At 34.5% G+C, this 18,068-nt stretch overlaps 1 protein-coding gene across 1 annotated transcript in view; it reads right to left on the bottom strand.

Annotated features, from left to right (window-relative positions):
- The window catches only part of RNGTT (RNA guanylyltransferase and 5'-phosphatase), a 351,237-nt gene that overhangs the window by 320,637 nt on the left and 12,532 nt on the right, over window positions 1-18,068 (bottom strand). Inside the window, exons 3-6 of the mRNA XM_082730606.1 lie at window positions 17,007-17,110; window positions 16,831-16,919; window positions 2,340-2,415; window positions 573-813 (exon numbers count right to left, since the gene is read on the bottom strand). Coding sequence (XP_082586732.1) covers window positions 573-813; window positions 2,340-2,415; window positions 16,831-16,919; window positions 17,007-17,110 — 510 coding nt within the window. The remainder of the gene's footprint in view (window positions 1-572; window positions 814-2,339; window positions 2,416-16,830; window positions 16,920-17,006; window positions 17,111-18,068) is intronic.

Raw genomic sequence — 18,068 nt, 5'->3', positions numbered from 1 at the left:
TATTTATTACTTCATTAACATTTAATTATCTCCACACTTTCCCTAACTTTTCTCTTCAGCCTGTACCATATACTTGTGTGTGTACAAGTACAATCAGTACTTTTCTTCTCAGTATCTCTCCTGTCCTCCCAAGAAAACAATTCTTAATGGTTTTTGTTAGCCCTTTTAATGGGAGTTGTCCACAGAAGAGTCTTCTCAGTTCAATGTTATAGAAAATATGAAAATACCAACCCTGAGAAGGAGCAGAATTTATATGGAAAGTTATTTTAACTATGTGACAATTTTGTAAAACATCAGTAAAAAAATTTTCACTATGTAGTTGGCATCTTCCAATACTTTGCACAAAAGAGTAAGTTCTCAATCTAATATGTAAGAGTTCTTTGGTTTACCTAAGAATCAAAAACTAAGTGAACTTCTTAACAAGCTTTTCCCATAGAAAAAGGCAGACCCACGGCTATCAAGAATCTTTAGAAACAGCCAGAATGAAATTACTTTAAAATCTAGCTAAACAAATACATAAATCTCAATAAGCTTTCAGAAGAAGTAAAGACTATAATATTTTTAAACATTACCAGTTTTAACCGCTCTTTTCTCCTTTTGCCGAAGGAGGCACTTGACCCAGGTTCTGATTCCTTTTTTCCATCCTCATCCTCATCTTCATCTTCATCATCCTCAAAACACCAATCTGGCAATAGAGGTGGGGGTGGTGCTTCCTCTATATCACCATAGCGACGAAAAAGTTCTTTCAAATAATCACCTTTATAAATTCCTGGTGGTCTGGCTTGAGCAAAAGTAGCAACTGCTGCTTCAATACTATGGAAAACAAACACCATGGAATTTCCTCACTTCTCTTCATTTACGCAGATTTATCAAAACTCATTCTATTTCAGTCATCAAAGGAAGTACGGTATAGGTTTACAAAATGGACAAATCATATTCCCCAGGCCCAAGGCATTCAATCTAGTAAAGGACAAATCTGAAACAGCTTTAATACAAGGTATATGGATAATCCCTAAACCCTAGAGGTAAACTGCAATGACTGTACAGAAGAGAGCTTGGTAAAGTCTGTGAAAAATATATATAAAGGCTTGAAAGTTGAGATCGAACTTTAAGGGAAATCAAAGAAATGTGAACGCCAATATGAATAAAAGTAAAAGCATGCTAGCTTTTTTTTTTTTTTTTTTTTTTTTTTTTTTTTAAAGATGTATTTATTTATTTATTTGACAGAGAGAGAGATCACAAGTAGGCAGAGAGGCAGGCAGAGAGAGAGGAGGAAGCAGGCTCCCCGCTGAGCAGAGAGCCCGATGCGGGACTCGATCCCAGGACTCCTGGTAGATCATGACCTGAGCCGTAGGCAGCGGCTTAACCCACTGAGCCACCCAGGCGCCCCAGCATGCTAGCTTTTAAGAACTTTCAACAGACCTGATAAAAACAACAAAGGTCATCAGAGAGAGGCTAAAGCACACACTTACAAGGAGTCTGTGGTTACTGTCAAAAGCACCTCAAAGGCCAGAAAGGCAGAGCTAGAAGAGCATGCAGTAGAGAACCAGAGGATGTGTGAACAGGGAAATAAACAATATGTGTACTTCGACTGATTACTTTCAGAGAAGGACCTACTGTGTTGAGGCTTTATAAACAAAAATAATGACCCTCAATCAGTAAACAAGAAAATTCCGGTAGTAATATCCCATTTGCCCAAGGAATTTGAGGCAACAAAGGTTCTAATCTCTCAGGATCTAAAAAGGTACTTCAAAAAAGCCATGTTTACTTAAGTGGTTCATACAGAGTAACTGTCCCCAAAACACCTTTTCCATACACCATTACAGGTTTTTCTTAATATTCAGCAGCTATAAAAAATTAAAGTATTATTAAAAATGAAAAGAACAAGGGGCATCTGGCCGATTTAGTAATTACAGCATGCAACTTGACCTCAGGGTCGTAAATTTGAGCCCCATGTTGGGCATGAGCTAGGTTCTTTTAAAAAGAAAAGAAAAAAGAACAATAATAACAACAGTAACTTCCAAAGGTGAATATTAAAAAAAAAAAAAAAGATTTTGAGTAAACTTGTCTCTGATAATTCTGGAAGATGTGAAAAAAATCTGGAAAAGAAAACATATAGTATATAAATATCGACAAACATTCAACTAAAATGCTACTTTGAACAAAATACCAGATAATAAATGATATTCTAAGACTAATCAAGTCTAAAATTAAAACCACTTTAAATATTATTAATCAGGACTTCACCAAAAATTTGACAATATAAAATGCTAAAACTAAAAAAAATCGATAAAATTCTTTATCAGTTACTAATCTTCCATTATAACAAGAAACAATACCTCCAATCCATTTTCTCCACCAAAAAGGCACATATGAGGAAACCAGTGCGATTGAAACCATGGGTACAATGAACACCTAGAAAATAAAGTAGCTTTGGTTTAAAACTAAAATATCACTTCAAAAGCCACATTTGACTTTAAAATTCCAACCAGTAAGCAAAACATTTTAATGACTTTATAAAATAACTACATTTTTAAAAACTTGGCCCTCTCTTATAGCTTAGTAACTCATCAGTTTAAGTTCTTAGAATCTAATTTATCTCACTAGCAAGAAGTTTAGTATATACTGGTTACAAATCACCTCTAAAGTCTAAAGATTTCTCTTAAAACTAAAGGATTCCGAGCACTTTATGGATGCCTGGATAGCTCAGTCAGTTAAGCGTCTGCCCTCAGCTCAGGCTATGATCCCAAGGTCCTGGGATAGAGCCCCACATCGGGCTTCCTGCTTGCGGGGAATCTGTTTCTCCCTCTCCCTTTGTGCCCACTCTCTCGCTCTCTCTCAAATGAAAAATAAATCTTCAAAGGAAAAAAAAAGGAATCCAAGTACTTTAAATAAGTGTTCTAGACAATCGTATCAAAAAATGGGCAGAAGATATGAACAGACACTTCTCCAATGAAGACATACAAATGGCTATCAGACACATGAAAAAATGTTCATCATCACTAGCCATCAGGGAAATTCAAATTAAAACCACATTAAGATATTACCTTACACCAGTTATAATGGCCAAAATTAACAAGACAGGAAACAATGTGTGTTGGAGGGGATGTGGAGAAAGGGGAACCCTCTTACACTGTTGGTGGGAATGCAAGTTGGTGCAGCCTCTTTGGAGAATAGTGTGGAGATTCCTCAAGAAATTAAAAATAGAACTTCCCTATGACCTGCAATTGCACTCCTGGGTATTTACCCCACAGATACAGATGTAGTGAAAAGAAGGGCCATCTGTACCCCAATGTTTATAGCAGCAATGGCCACGGTCGCCAAACTATGGAAAGAACCAAGATGCCCTTCAATGGATGAATGGATAAGGAAGATGTGGTCCATATACACTATGGAGTATTATGCCTCCATCAGAGAGGATGAATACTCAACTTTTGTAGCAACATGGATGGGACTGGAAGAGATTATGCTGAGTGAAATAAGTCAAGCAGAGAGAGTCAATTATCATATGGATTCACTTATTTGTGGAGCATAACAAATAGCATGGAGGACATGGGGAGTTAGAGAGGAGAAGGGAGTTGGGGGAAATTGGAAGGGGAGGTGAACCATGAGAGACTATGGACTCTGAAAAACAAACTGAGGGTTTTGAAGGGGCGGGGGGTGGGAGGTTGGGGTACCAGGTGGTGGGTACTATAGAGGGCACAGATTGCATGGAGCACTGGGTGTGGTGCAAAAATAATGAATACTGTTATGCTGAAAATAAATTTAAAAAAATAAAGTGTTTTTATCAAACACACACACACACACACACACACAACATTTGACTGGGTCTAAAATAATTGATGGATATACAGTACAATAAAAATAAAACTACTTTGATGTTCTCTTAGAAACTGAAAATGTCTTTACATTATTTTATAATATTTAAAACAAACTTTCAGGGAGCAGCTGGATGGCTCAGTCAGTTGGACTGTTGGTTTCCGCTCAGGTCATGATCTCATGGTCCTGAGATCAAGCTCCACATCCAGCCTTGTGCTATGTATGTGTGGAGGGTACCTAAGACTTTCTTTCCCTCTCCCTCAGCCCCTCCTTGCCACTCTCTCTCCCTTAAATAAGTAACTCTTTAAAAAGGTAAAATAAACTTGCAGAAGAAAAACCTGAGAAAAAGAATTTTTTCTTAAACCTTTTTTCTATACATACTCAAATGCAGTCCTACCTCTATACTCAAAAACTGCAAATGAGCTTCATAAAAATGACTGCATTTTTAAATCACTTTAACTACTTTGAAGAAGTAATTTAAAAAGTTTGGTTGACATTATTAACGTGACATTACTTAAGTCACTCTCCCACAAACATCGAAAATGAAGCTTTTCCTATTATCTCTGTTTAATGGAAAGATATCTCGACATTTAAGACCATATCTTAACAAACTACTCTTCTCTTTGTATATAAAGCATCCTAACAAAGGGCAACCAAAAATCAAATATATAAATAAACTAAAAGAATTACAAAACTTCTAGAAGACAATATGGAAGAAAATCTTTGCAACCTTAGTGTAGGAAAAGATTTCTCAGATAAAACATGAAATAAAAGGAAATATTGATAAATAGTGCTACTTCATAAAGGTAAATGTCTGCTCTTTGAAAGATGTCATTGAGAAAATAAAAACACCAAGGGATGCCTGGGTGGCTCAGTCACTAAGTGTCCTGACTCAATTTTGGCTCAGAGCATGATCTCGGGGTCCTGAAATCGAGCCCCACGTCGGATTGCATGCGAGGTGTGGAGCCTGGTTAAAAGTCTCTCTTTCCCTCTTCTCCTCCCCTAGCTCTCTCTTCCTCTGAAAAGAAAAAAAAGGGCGCCTGGGTGGCTCAGTGGGTTAAGCAGCTGCCTTCAGCTCAGGTCATGAACTCAGGGTCCTGGAATCGAGTCCCGCATCGGGCTCTCTGCTCAGCGGGGAGCCTGCTTACTCCTCTCTCTCTCTCTCTCTCTCTGCCTGCCTCTCTGCCTACTTGTGATCTCTCTCTCTCTGTCAAATAAATAAATAAAATCTTAAATAAATAAATAGGGGAAAAAAGGAAGAAAAAAAAACTAGCCACAAAATATATTTTCATTACTATATCTAATAAAGAACTTCTATCCAGAATATATAAGTAAATCTTACAACTCAGTAATAAAACAAACACCTAATATTTTTAAAACTGGGCAAAAGATTACAAGACACTTTACAAAAGAATATGTGTAAATGATCAAGAAGTACATGAAAAGCCAATCATTATCATTAAAATAAAAATGAAAATCACAATGCAATCCCCTACACACCAATTAAAATAGATAAAATCAAAAAGACTAACAATGTCATATGTAAGTGAGGATATAGAAGAATTGAAACCCTCATGCACTGCTGGTAGAAATATAAAATAACACAATCACTTTAGAAAACTGTTTGGCAATTTCTTAAAAAGTTAAACATACATCTACATCAAATGACCCAGACATTCTAATCCTAGTTATTGACTGAAGAAAAATAAAAATATATGTGAAAAGACATACATAGAGATTAATGTCCACAGCAACTTTATTTATAATGACCAAAAAGTGCAGATACCCCAAATGTCAACCATCAAGTAAAGGGATAAATATGTAGTATATCCATTCAATAACTACTATTCAGCCATAAAAATGAACGAATTACTAATAAATACAATGAGGATGATTTCAAAACCTGTGTGAAAGCAGAAAACAAAACAAAACAAAAAACAGGAAGTCCATATATACAAATTTCTTTCACATAAAGTCTATAATATGCAAAAATGTGTATGGAAACATGAAAGACCCTGAATAGCCAAAGCAGTCTTAGGAAAAATAACAGAATTGGAGGCATCATACTTCCTGACTTCAAATTATACCACAAAACTGTAGTGATTAAAAACAGTATGGTACTGGTATAAAGACAGACCTATAGACTGATGGAATAGAACAGGGAACCTAATTAAACTCCTGCATATACCGTCAACTAATATTCAATAAGGGAACCCAGAACACTGAATGGGAAATGTCAGTCTCTTCAACAAATGATGTTCATGCAGAACAATAAACCTGGACCCCATCTTACACTATTCACAAAAATTAACTCAAAACAGATTAAAGACTTAAACATAAGACCCAATGCCATAAAACTCCAGAAAAAAATATAGGGGAAAAACTACTCAACACTGATCTTGCCAATGATTTTTTGGATATGACACCAAAAGCACAAACAACCAAAGCAAATATCAACAAATGAAACAACATCAAACTTAAAAGCTTCTACCCAAATAAATAAACAAATGAAATGAAATGAAATGACAATCTACAGAATGAGAAAGAAATTGTGAAAACCATACATTACATCAGGAACTAATATCCAAAATATATAAGGAACTCATACAATTCAGTAACAAAAAAACAAGTCAATTTAAAAATGGCCCTAGGATCTCAAAAGACATTTTTCTAAAGACATCAAAATGGCCAATGGGTATATTAAAAGATACTTAACATCACTAATCATCAGGGAAATATAAATCTAAACCACAATGAGATATCACATCACACCTGTTAAAATGGTTATCACCAAGGCAACAAGAGGTAAGTACTGGCATGGATGTGATGAAAGGGGAATGTAAATGTGATGGTGGGAATGTAAATTGGTTCAACCACTGGAAAACATGAAGGTTCCTCAAAAATTAAAAATACATCTACCATATGATCTAAAAATTCCACTCTGGATATGTACCCAAAGGAAATGAAAATAGAATATTGAGACATATGCTTTTCCATGTTTATTGCAGCATTACTGACAATAGCCAAGATATGGAAACAACCTAATCACCCATCAATGGATGAAGGAATATGTAAGATGTGGGGGAAGAGGGTGCATGTAATGGAACTTTAGTCAGAAGGAAGAACATTCTGCCATTTACAACAACACAGATGAACCTTGACATATTATGCTAAATAAGGGAGATATGTCAGACAGCAAAAGACAAGTACAGTATGATATTACTTATATGTGAAAATAAAAAAAGACAAACTCATAAAATCAGAAGACTAAAACAGTAGTTACCAGGAAATGGGGGCAGGAAGGAGGTATAAGACAGAGTTATTTAAATGTAAACAAATTTAAATTAATTAATTAAAACAAATTTGCAATGAGTAGTAAGAGCCAGAGATTTAATGCACAGCATAGTGAATATAAACAATATTGTATTATGCTCATCAAACCTGAGAAGAAACAACTTAATTATTCCAACCCCTAAAAAAAAAATTATGTAACATGATAGAGGTGCTAATTATTGCTACAATGGCAACCATATTACAATATATAAATATATCAAATTAACATGTTGTACACCTTAAATTTCCACAATGTCATATGTCAAATATATTTCAATTAAAACTTCTAAAAAATCCAAATTAATCTATAGTGACAGAATGTAGGAAGTGATTGCCTAATCTGTAACTAAAGTTTGAAGAGAGGCTGAACACAAAGGAGCATAAGATGCAAATGCTCTGAACCTTGGTTGAAGTTTCATGGGTATCTACATCATTAAACTGTACATTTTAAATGAATGCAGCTCATTATATACCTCAATAATGATAACTGTTCTTAAATCCAGTTAATAAAGTGAGGGGCACCAGAGTGGTTCAGTCAGTTAAGCATCTGCCTTCGGCTCAGGTCATAAACTTGGGGTCCTGGGATGGAGTCCCATGTCAGGCTCTCTGCTCAGTGGGAAGTCTGCTTCTACCTCTCCCTTTTCCTCTCTCCCTGCTTATGCTCTCTCTCATATAAATAAATAAAATAAATTCTTTTAAAAAAAAAATACAACAGCAAACCTAGAAGTTAAAGTGAGATGCTGATTTAAATCTGCAATAGGCATTAAAAACATATTCCAGGGACACCTGGGTGGCTCAGTTGGTTGGACGACTGCCTTCGGCTCAGGTCATGATCCTGGAGTCCCGGGATCGAGTCCCGCATCGGACTCCCAGCTCCATGGGGAGTCTGCTTCTCTCTCTGACCTTCTCCTCATTCATGCTCTCTCTCACTGTCTCTCTCTCAAGTAAATAAATAAAATCTTTTAAAAAAATAAAAAAATAAAATAAAATAAAACCATATTCCAAAACACTTGTTTTTAACAACTGACTTTATCAAAGATGTAACTTTGGTACATTTTTATTTTTTATACATTTTTAAAGGTATACAAATAAAAGTATCATTTTCATGTCATTTCTGTAACACGGTAAGATTTCTTTCGAAAAAAGGTTTTTGCTACTTTAAAAAAAAAAAATTTGAAACCAGTATCATAGAGTTATCATCAACTACACCAAATCACCTATTTTCTACATTCATACTAAATAATCATTAATATTTAGAATAAAAACCTTAGTCAATGAGCAACACCCAATTAACAAGGACATAAAGGAACTACACACAGGAGCAATCTGTGCAAACAAAAATATGCATGAATCAAAACACCACATATGGCAAAACTATAAATGAATCAGAATGGCTATAACATGGAGTATAATAAGAAAGAAATACCAAATGCAGTTGGGAGGCAGTGAGAAGGACAATATCCTGAAGAAAACTATGTACCATACTAAAGACAGTATATGGGCAATGGAGAGATATTAAAAAATTTTAAGCATGGCAATAAGTTTTAAGTTTTTTTAAAAAAAACACCCCAGGGGCACCTGGCTGGCGCAGTCAGAAGAGCATGCAACTCTTGATCTCAATCAAGGTTGTGGGTTTGAGCCCCATGCTGGGTGTAGAGATTACTTACATACATAGATACACACTTACATACATACTAAATAAATGTTTAAAGAATAAATAAATAAATAACTCACTCCAATGGCAGTTCAACTGAAGACACAGAAGAAGCAACAACGAAGGCAAGAAAAACAGTAAGGAAGCCATCCCAGTAATTTAGATGTGAGATAAGGGTCTGAGTGTCAAGGGACATAATGTTAGCGATAATGAGGGGAGGCAGACTAAAGAGACATTTAAGGCAGAATCTCCAATATGAGGGGTGAATGACCAGCAACATAGAGAGAAAAGACGTACAAGGAGTCTCTGGTTTCAATGTGGTTAAGTAGGCAGTGGCAACATTTACTAGCTCAAGAAGTACAGGAGTTAGCTACATCAGTCTTATAGGCATTGTAATGAGTACAGTTGGTGATGATGAGTTTAAGGTTCTTCTTGGGACTTCAAAGTATTTGGGAAAAAAGTAGCAAAGAGCTTCACAGAGAGGTGGAGAGCTGGCTAGAGCTGCAAATTAAAGAATAATCAACATCTATTGACCTAGGAAAGAAGGCTGTGGTACAGATAAGATCACTAAGAATGGGTATATAAAAATTAAGAGATGAAAATTAATAATGAAATCTGAAGAAAACCAACCTTTCAAGAATAAGTAAGGGGGGAAAACTTATTTATAAAAAAGACCAAGAATAAAAGCCATGGGGTCAAGAAAAAAAAGAGAACATGGAGTCACATACAACAACAACAAAAAAAAAAGTTTCAAGACATGACTGTTCAACTGTTTAAATGTCACAATTAGAAGTGAAAGTCACTATTTGTGTAAGAGTGCACAGGGAGGACTCCAGATTGCAATGTAGTGAATGGGAATAAGTGAATTCAAGTATCCATCTTTCAAAAAATCAGCTGGGAAGCGGAAGGGGAAATATAAAACAAGAAGAAAGGTGTGGGATTTGGGGGGTATCATTTAATATAAGAGGCTTAGATATGTTTCCTATGTTTACAGTCTGAGAAGAAGCTGGTTAAGTCACAGAGGTTGACAATAATTGAATAACAAGGATACAACTGAAATAAGTTTCTAAAGAGATAAAAACAGCTCAACCTTGAACAGGAAAAATACCCCTTAGAAATAAACGACTGTAGGGGCGCCTGGGTAGTTCGGCTCGGGTCATGATCTCAGGGTCCTGGGATCGAGTCCCACATCGGGCTCTCTGCTCAGCAGGGAGCCTGCTTCCCTCTCTCTCTCTCTCTGCCTGCCTCTCCATCTACTTGTGATTTCTGTCAAATAAATACATAAAATCTTTAAAAATGCAAACTATTTAGAAAAAAAAAAGAAATAAACGACTGTAATCATGAAACTATAAATTCCATTATCGCCATTGCTTCTTAAGGAAAGGGGCCTCAAAAATTACAAAGTTAGCTATAAACAAACATTTTTGCACAACATGAATCTAAACCAAACATGTAAATTTTCCTTCTGCTTTATATTTCAGACCAATTTAAGCAACAAATATTCTAAGGTAAAAATGTTTCTCACCTAAACCACTACTGTTTTTCATTCTAACTTTAACTCTAGCAAGATATTTTTATGAATAGAAAATGTAAGAATAATTGCTAATGAAGTTATTAAGCCATGTGATGAAATATAAATTAAGAAAGTACCACAGCTCTTTTAATATTCCTTGTTATACAAATACATAAAGTTTTAGTCTTATTATACTTTAAACCACTAATAGATGACTGGAGTTTTAAACTAAGATATAGCTATAAAAACTTCATGAAAGCAAATCTCTACAGAAAAATTTGGAAGATCATGTATTTGTCGTTTAAAAAAAAATCCATTAACTAGAAGTTTAGTATAACAGGTCTTCAATATTAAAAAAAAAAAAAAAGAACATTTTTCAGTTTTCCTCAGTTCATTATGAGAATGGGTCCATCTAGTGGCAAGTAAAGCAGAGTTTGTATCTAAAGATTAGCTCACTATTAGCTATTTTTTTTCTCACTATTAACTATTTTAAGTCAACTTCTTATTCAAATTTGAAAATGTATCTAGAAAAATTCATTTTCTAGGTAAGCTAATACAATAAAATAAATTTATATAGCATGTCAAAAATATTTTTTAAGATGTTATTTATTTATTTGTTTGTTTGTTTATTTATTTATTTATTTGACAGAGAGAGAGAGAGAGAGAGAGACAGCCAGAGAGGGAACACAAGAAGGGGGAGTGAGAGAGGGAGAAGCTAGCTCCCCACTGAGCAGGGAGCCCGATGCGGGGCTCAATCCCAGGACCCTGAGATCATGACCTGAGTCAAAGGCAGACACTCAATAACTAAGCCACCCAGCTGCCCTCAACATATCAAAAAATATTAACACTAATATACATATTAACATTAATATATATATTAAGGGAAAACCACAGTTCTTTAAAAATCAAATCAAATGAAGCAAGAGAGGTGGGCACCTGGCTGGCTTAGTATGTAGGGCATGCAACTCTTGATCTTGGGGTTGTAAGTTCAAGCCCCATGTTCACTACAGTGATTACTTAAAAATAAAATCTTTCCAAAAAAAAAAAGAGAGAGAGAGAGAAGAAACAATCTCCCAGCAAAGGAGAGAAAGATGAGCTATAACAATATTAACATACATCCTGGATATATAAATAAAAACCAGGAAGAGGTGATTTATAAAAGCTTAGTTGAAGCATATCAACAGTACTGATGTTGAAACACCCTGGACTAAAGGAACAAAAATAAGAACAGAAAAAGAAAACTAACAATTATTAAGAACTTATTATATGCCAAGTTATCTTATTTTTATTAAACCAAAAAAAAGTTTTTTTACCAAAATAACATATGCTACTCATGAAAATACATAGTCACAAATCAGTTACAATATTTATAATTGGAAACACCCAAATTAACTACAGGCATCAGTTATATATCTATTATATAGTCTATCATTTACCAAGAAATCAGCTGTTTCTCTTTTAACATAGATTTTTTTTTTAATTTCTCCAGTCCATAAAATTCTTTTTTAAAGATTTTTTTATTATATTTATTTATATTTATATTTATTTATTATTTTATATTTATTATTTATTATTATGTTTATTGTTTATTTATTTTTATTTATTTATTTCTTTGACAGAAATCACAAGAAGGCAGAGAGAGAGGGGGAAGCAGGCTCCCCACTGAGCAGAGAGCCCAATGTGGGGCTTGATCCCAGGACCCTGAGACCATGACCTGAGCTGAAAGCAGTGTTAACCCACTGAGCCATCCAGCCACCCCCACAAAATTCTTATTCTCAAGACAGTTACTTTGGCACATGCAAACAAATGCACTATAGTTCCATAATCTCTTACTTGTAATTATAATTTTTTTTAAATGCTCTAAAAAGATTAAGTTTCTTGGTAAATAATTTGAGGACAAAACCTGACCTGAACTAATGTGGCATTTATTTATAGTCTATTTTTCCCACTTAGTATATATGAATATTCATATGTTTAACTGCAGAAATGCTAATGTGTTTAATTACGGAATGGTCTCTGACACCTAGGTTATCTCTAAATATTATTTTCTAAATAGAAACCACTAAAAGGAACCAATCTCCGGGACGCCTGGGTGGCTCAGTTGGTTGGACGACTGCCTTCGGCTCAGGTCATGATCCTGGAGTCCCGGGATCGAGTCCCGCATCGGACTCCCAGCTCCGCGGGGAGTCTGCTTCTCCCTCTGACCTTCTCCTCGCTCATGCTCTCTCTCACTGTCTCTCTCTCTCAAGTAAATAAATAAAATCTTTAAAAATAAATAAATAAATAAAAATAAAAAAATAAAAGGAACCAATCTCCTTAGAGATATAACTGATTCCCAGGTCTGGAAAACATCGTGTGCCAGAAAATAAGGAAAGCATCAAAGACTAATGTGTGATATCAAACCAACTTGAAGGGACTCCCATTGCTCCCACTGCTCCAAATTGGAGCACTTTGGACATTAAGAATAAATGTTGACTGCAACTGATTTAAATACGTCAACTATATAAAAATAACTCCAACAATACAACTGGACAATTTATAACAAGGGTCAACTTCTTTTCCTAAACCTGGAAATATTAATCTTTCTAAAACCATGACATCTGTTCCTGAATGTTAAGACTTATTGCCTTCCTCTGAATTCTTCAAATACATTTAGCATCTACCCATACAATGATTTCTCTCAAATGAGAAAACAGCTGTCACTCAAATGAAGGCCACAATGATAGTTTAGGCTGCATATCTTTTACACATCTAAATATATGCATATATGTGTGTACTTGTTACATGTATTCTCGTGAATGTATAAATACCTATACAAATACACATCACAATACAGTATGGCATATATTCCTTTGTTATTGTTCTTCTGTTAAATATAATTGCATACTCTATAAAAGACCTGCTTTATCAGATATGTAAACTATTCCCAGTTTTTATTACAAGTGAAGCTGTGCTGAAATTCCTTCCACATAAATCTTTATGTCCATCTCTACTTCCTTAAAATGAAGTCTTAGATGTAGTATTCATAAGTCAAAGTATATAAACACTTATGAAGACCTTGAAAACTATCACCATATTGTCCCTCCAGAGAAGTAGTACCAATTAACACTCTAATTAACAATGTATGAGTGCACCCAATGTATCCAATCCTTGACATTATAATTTTTTAAATATTTCCAATTTGAAGGGGGAAATAACAACTATATTTTAACTGCATCTCTAATTAACAAATGAAAAATTGTTTTCATGTTTCTTGGTTATTTATATTTTACTTTTTATATATTTCTTATATATTTTTTATAAGTCATTGTATTTCATTATTTTGCCAGTTGGATCATAAAATCTCTTTGTACATATATTTTTTATGATTTTATTTATTAATAGATTTAAGAGAGAGAAAAAGGGAGCAAGCAGGGGGAGGGAGAGAGAAAAGTAGACTCTTTGCTGAGTGCTGAACCAGACGCATGGCTCGATCTCACAGCCCCAAGATTATGACCTGAGCCGAAATCAAGAGACGCTAACCAATTGAGCCACCCAGGTGCCCCTCTTTGTATATATTTTTAACCAGTCATATGCTTCAAATATTTGTCCAAATTTCAAATAATCCTTTTGCTCTGTTTGTTATGTTTTATAGTACAGAAATTCTTTTACGTTTTCATGAGTTAATCTAGACACCAAGGAAGCAACAACTTAGAGATCTGAACTTTGAAGTCAGAAACTGGATTGAAAACCTGGCTTAAATCCTTATTAGATGTGTGACCATGGGCAAACTAATTTCTCTGAGACTTAGTTTTCTTATCTGTAAAAGGGCGATAACATACTATACAGTTGTTATGAGGATTATATTCATTCATTCCTTCATTCATCGTTTCCCATCATGTCTCCCAGGCAAAGAAAAAGCACTCATTAATAGCAGCAGGAACAATTATCACTGATAGAGAACATATTTTAATTTTTGATAGCAGCTCTCAAATTTAAGTGTGAGTAAAAAGTCACCTAAGATCCTTGTTTAAAAAAAAGAAAAAAAAATTGGATTTCTAGGCTTCAACCCCAGAGTTTTTGATTATGTAGGTCCAGGACGAGGCCCTAAAACAAACATTTCTAATAAGCATCCTCAGGTGATTCTGATGCAAGCAGTCCAAGATACTCTTAAAGAAATATTTATGGATTCTGCCTTTGGTAATGTAACTGAAATATCCTAGCTCACTCCAGAATTAAGTAAATACTGACCTATATTTTCTCCTATATGCTTATGGGTCCTTTTAAAAATATTTAATCCATCTAAAATACATGTTATTAAATAGTGGACTAATGTTTATTAAATAATCAGAACTTCCTGCTAGATTTGGAAAAAATCTCCTCTATCACCAGAAAACTACTGTACTTTCCATTACTATACTCTATGCTTTAATAACTGGTAAGGACAATCCCCTCATTATTTCTGTTTTTCAAAATTTTCTTACTGATAATATCACCTGTTTCATTTGGCAAACAATTTTTTTCTGTGTTCAATATATGTTAAGTATGTGGAGACAGTAAATTTTACAAATAAAATAAATTAACTTCATAATAACTCTTCCAAAGTCTCACTGGGGTTTTGCTTAGAATTATGCTAAAAATTGAAATTAATTTGGGAATAAATATCTCCCATTTCTTCAAATCTTTTAATATTCAAGTATATTTTCTTCAAAAAGATCTCCTATACTTCTTAATAAACTTTATTCCTTAGTATCCTGTACTTCTGTTACAGAAAAGAAAAGTGGCTTAGAGTGTGAACTTACAAATAAGATTGCTTAGGATATGATCTAAACTCTAATCATTACAAACTGTGAATGACGTTGAGCAAGTCACTTAATCTTTCCAAGCTTCAGTTTCTCATTATAAAATGGGGGCAGCAATAAAGTCTATGTAAGAGAATTGTTTTAAGAATGAATGAAATGAGATTAAAAAAAAAAAAAAAAGGAATGAAATGAGATAATGAATGTAAAATGGTTTACAGAGTGACTAGTACAGAGGAAATGCTCCATAAATGTTAACCAGTATTATCATTAAGATTAATAAGACTATCCTCTTACTTCCTATTTACTGTTTATTTACAAGAAAGTTGCTGATGTTTTCTTTTTTATCTTTGTTCAAATATATCCCCTGAATTTTCTTACTATTCATAATAGTTTTCCAGTTAATTCTCTGAATAGGGAAAATATTAACTGCTTAAAACGTAAAGAAGAAATCACAAAATAAAAAACTATTCAATAAGCTATGCTAAAACAAATGGTTGGTTATACAGAAAACATTTAAATTAGGTCCTCAATTCAAACCATATGTCAAATATAAATATCAGAAAGAACAAAGAATCAAAGCTAAAATTCAAACCTTAAAAATTCTAGACCAGTCCTAGTAGCACTGTTTATAATAGAAAAAAACAAATGGAAAACAAGTGAAATGTCATCTTAAGTAACTGTCAGGTTTTTTTCATTTTACCTATTTAGTATATTTATTGTTTATTGCCTGCCTTCCTCCCACATCCCCTCCCCCCTACTTCTAGTCCACACTAAAATATAAGCTCCAGGAGAGTAGAGATTTTTTTTCCGTTTTCTCCACTGATGTGTTCCAAGAGCCTGCACCTTGCAAGGAGCAGCAATCAATAAATATCTCCTGAAACTGTTGTCCATCAACAGGAGAATGGATAAACTAGAGGGTATTCGTGATGGAACACTATAATAGCAAAAAATGAACCACAGTTACATACATCATCATGGGTCTCTCTCAGAAATATAAGCCTGAGTGAAAATAGTTTTACAATATGTAACGTATAAAATGCAAAATTATTTTTTAAAAAAATGAAGTGTTTAAGGTAAAGTTTCCCAGTGGTATACATAAAGAGGGGCAATTAGGGCTTTATGTTGAAAAATATAAAAATTACAAAAATACATTTCATTGTTCACAAAAGTTTAGGTCTATTACTCTAATTAATCACTTTTCTTAGGCACCTGGGTGGCTCAGGGGGTTAAAGCCTCTGCCTTCAGCTCAGGTCATGATCCCAGGGTCCTGGGATTGAGCCCCACATCAGGCTCTCTGCTCAAGCAGGGAGCCTGCTTCCTCCTCTCTCTCTGCCTGCCTCTCTGCCTACTTGTGGTCTCTGTCTGTCAAATAAATAAATAAATAAATCTTTTTTTTTTAAATCACTTTTCTTAGTGATTATTTTTTTTTAAAGATTTTATTTATTTATTTGACAGAGAAATCACAAGTAGATGGAGAGGCAGGCAGAGAGAGAGAGAGGGAAGCAGGCTCCCTGCTGAGCAGAGAGCCCGATGCGGGACTCGATCCCAGGACCCTGAGATCACGACCCGAGCCGAAGGCAGCGGCTTAACCCACTGAGCCACCCAGGCGCCCAGTGATTACTTTAAAAAGAAAAAAAAGAACTTTCTATCACCTCACCTGCTAAAAAGAAAATGGAAACCCAAACACAAAATAAAATATTTAAACAGTGGTAAAGTAAAGCCAGACATACCTATAAGTTCAGGTGGGTTTCTTTCATTAAACCGCTCACAGAGACGAATGAATGTCTCAGTATTCTCAGTTGTAGGGCACTCGCCGTGTCTAGTAATATGGAAACATTTTTTTAAGAAGAAATTGCAAATTTCAGCAAAATGTTTCAATATTAAAGAATCTTAATGCATGACTTACCCTTTACATTGAAGTTTTATATATTTGATCCCTTCTTTTTCTATGTCATTTCTGTCATAGAACCTCGAAGTATTTGTCAAATCTACTAACAAGCCCATTTTAACCTTAAAAAAAAAAAAGAGAAAGAAGAAAAAGAGAAAAAAGCAGATTTACTAGTAACTGAATTTGTTCCAAAAAAAACTGATTAAATGGCAATACTCCAGTTCATCCACTTACACTGAGGGAGATTTTATGTTCACTCAACTAATGAAATACTGATAACAAAAGCATCACTTACTCAAGTCTTATTCAAGGTACTAGAACTTAGAAGGCACTAAATGAAATAAATTAAACCTCAAACCGATGAGAGAACTAGAACATAAGCAAAACATAGTCCACTTCAACATCACAGAAGTCTACCTATAAATGCAGACATGGATGCAGTTTTCTAAGTCTGTCCCCCCCAACCTATAATTCATTAGACAAGAGGATACAGCAAGAGTAGCATGTATGTGAAATACACCCCAACCCCCAAGCACACATCAACCAGTATTCCAAGCAGCTATCACTATATCACATACTAGGCAGTTAAATTCTAACGTGAGTATTATATAAGGCAAAAAGTATGTACAGTCAAAATTTTCTTATAAATCCCTTAAATCATCAGTAAAGAACAGTACATAAGGCCATAACTGTGCATCTCATTGAAGATTTAATCCCATCTCTCAGGCAGTTTTTCTTCCTGCATTGGAAAAAAAATCATTATTTCTTCTGTTGGGCATTAACTAATGTAGTTGGCTTGTGATCAGGGACCAAGTAGCTTAAAAAGTCTTTAACAACTAGAATTACATTCAGACTAATAAGAGAGTCTCACTAAGATACGCACACTGGAACTGAGCCACGTAAAAGAAGTTAACTCACACATCCTCTGCCTCAGTCTGAAGCACATATTCTCTGGGAAGAATGACAAGGGAAACAATCTGCAATTTTAAAATTGTTATTTGTCTCTCTTTTATTATCACTTTTATTGAGTACCTAGTGTTGGATGTGCCTGAAGGAGACTGGTTTACATAATGATTTGAC

Source organism: Mustela nivalis (assembly GCF_964662115.1).
Source record: "Mustela nivalis genome assembly, chromosome: 5".
In the NCBI taxonomy this organism is placed as follows: domain Eukaryota; kingdom Metazoa; phylum Chordata; class Mammalia; order Carnivora; family Mustelidae; genus Mustela; species Mustela nivalis.
This window is presented reverse-complemented; position numbering and strand designations above follow the sequence as displayed.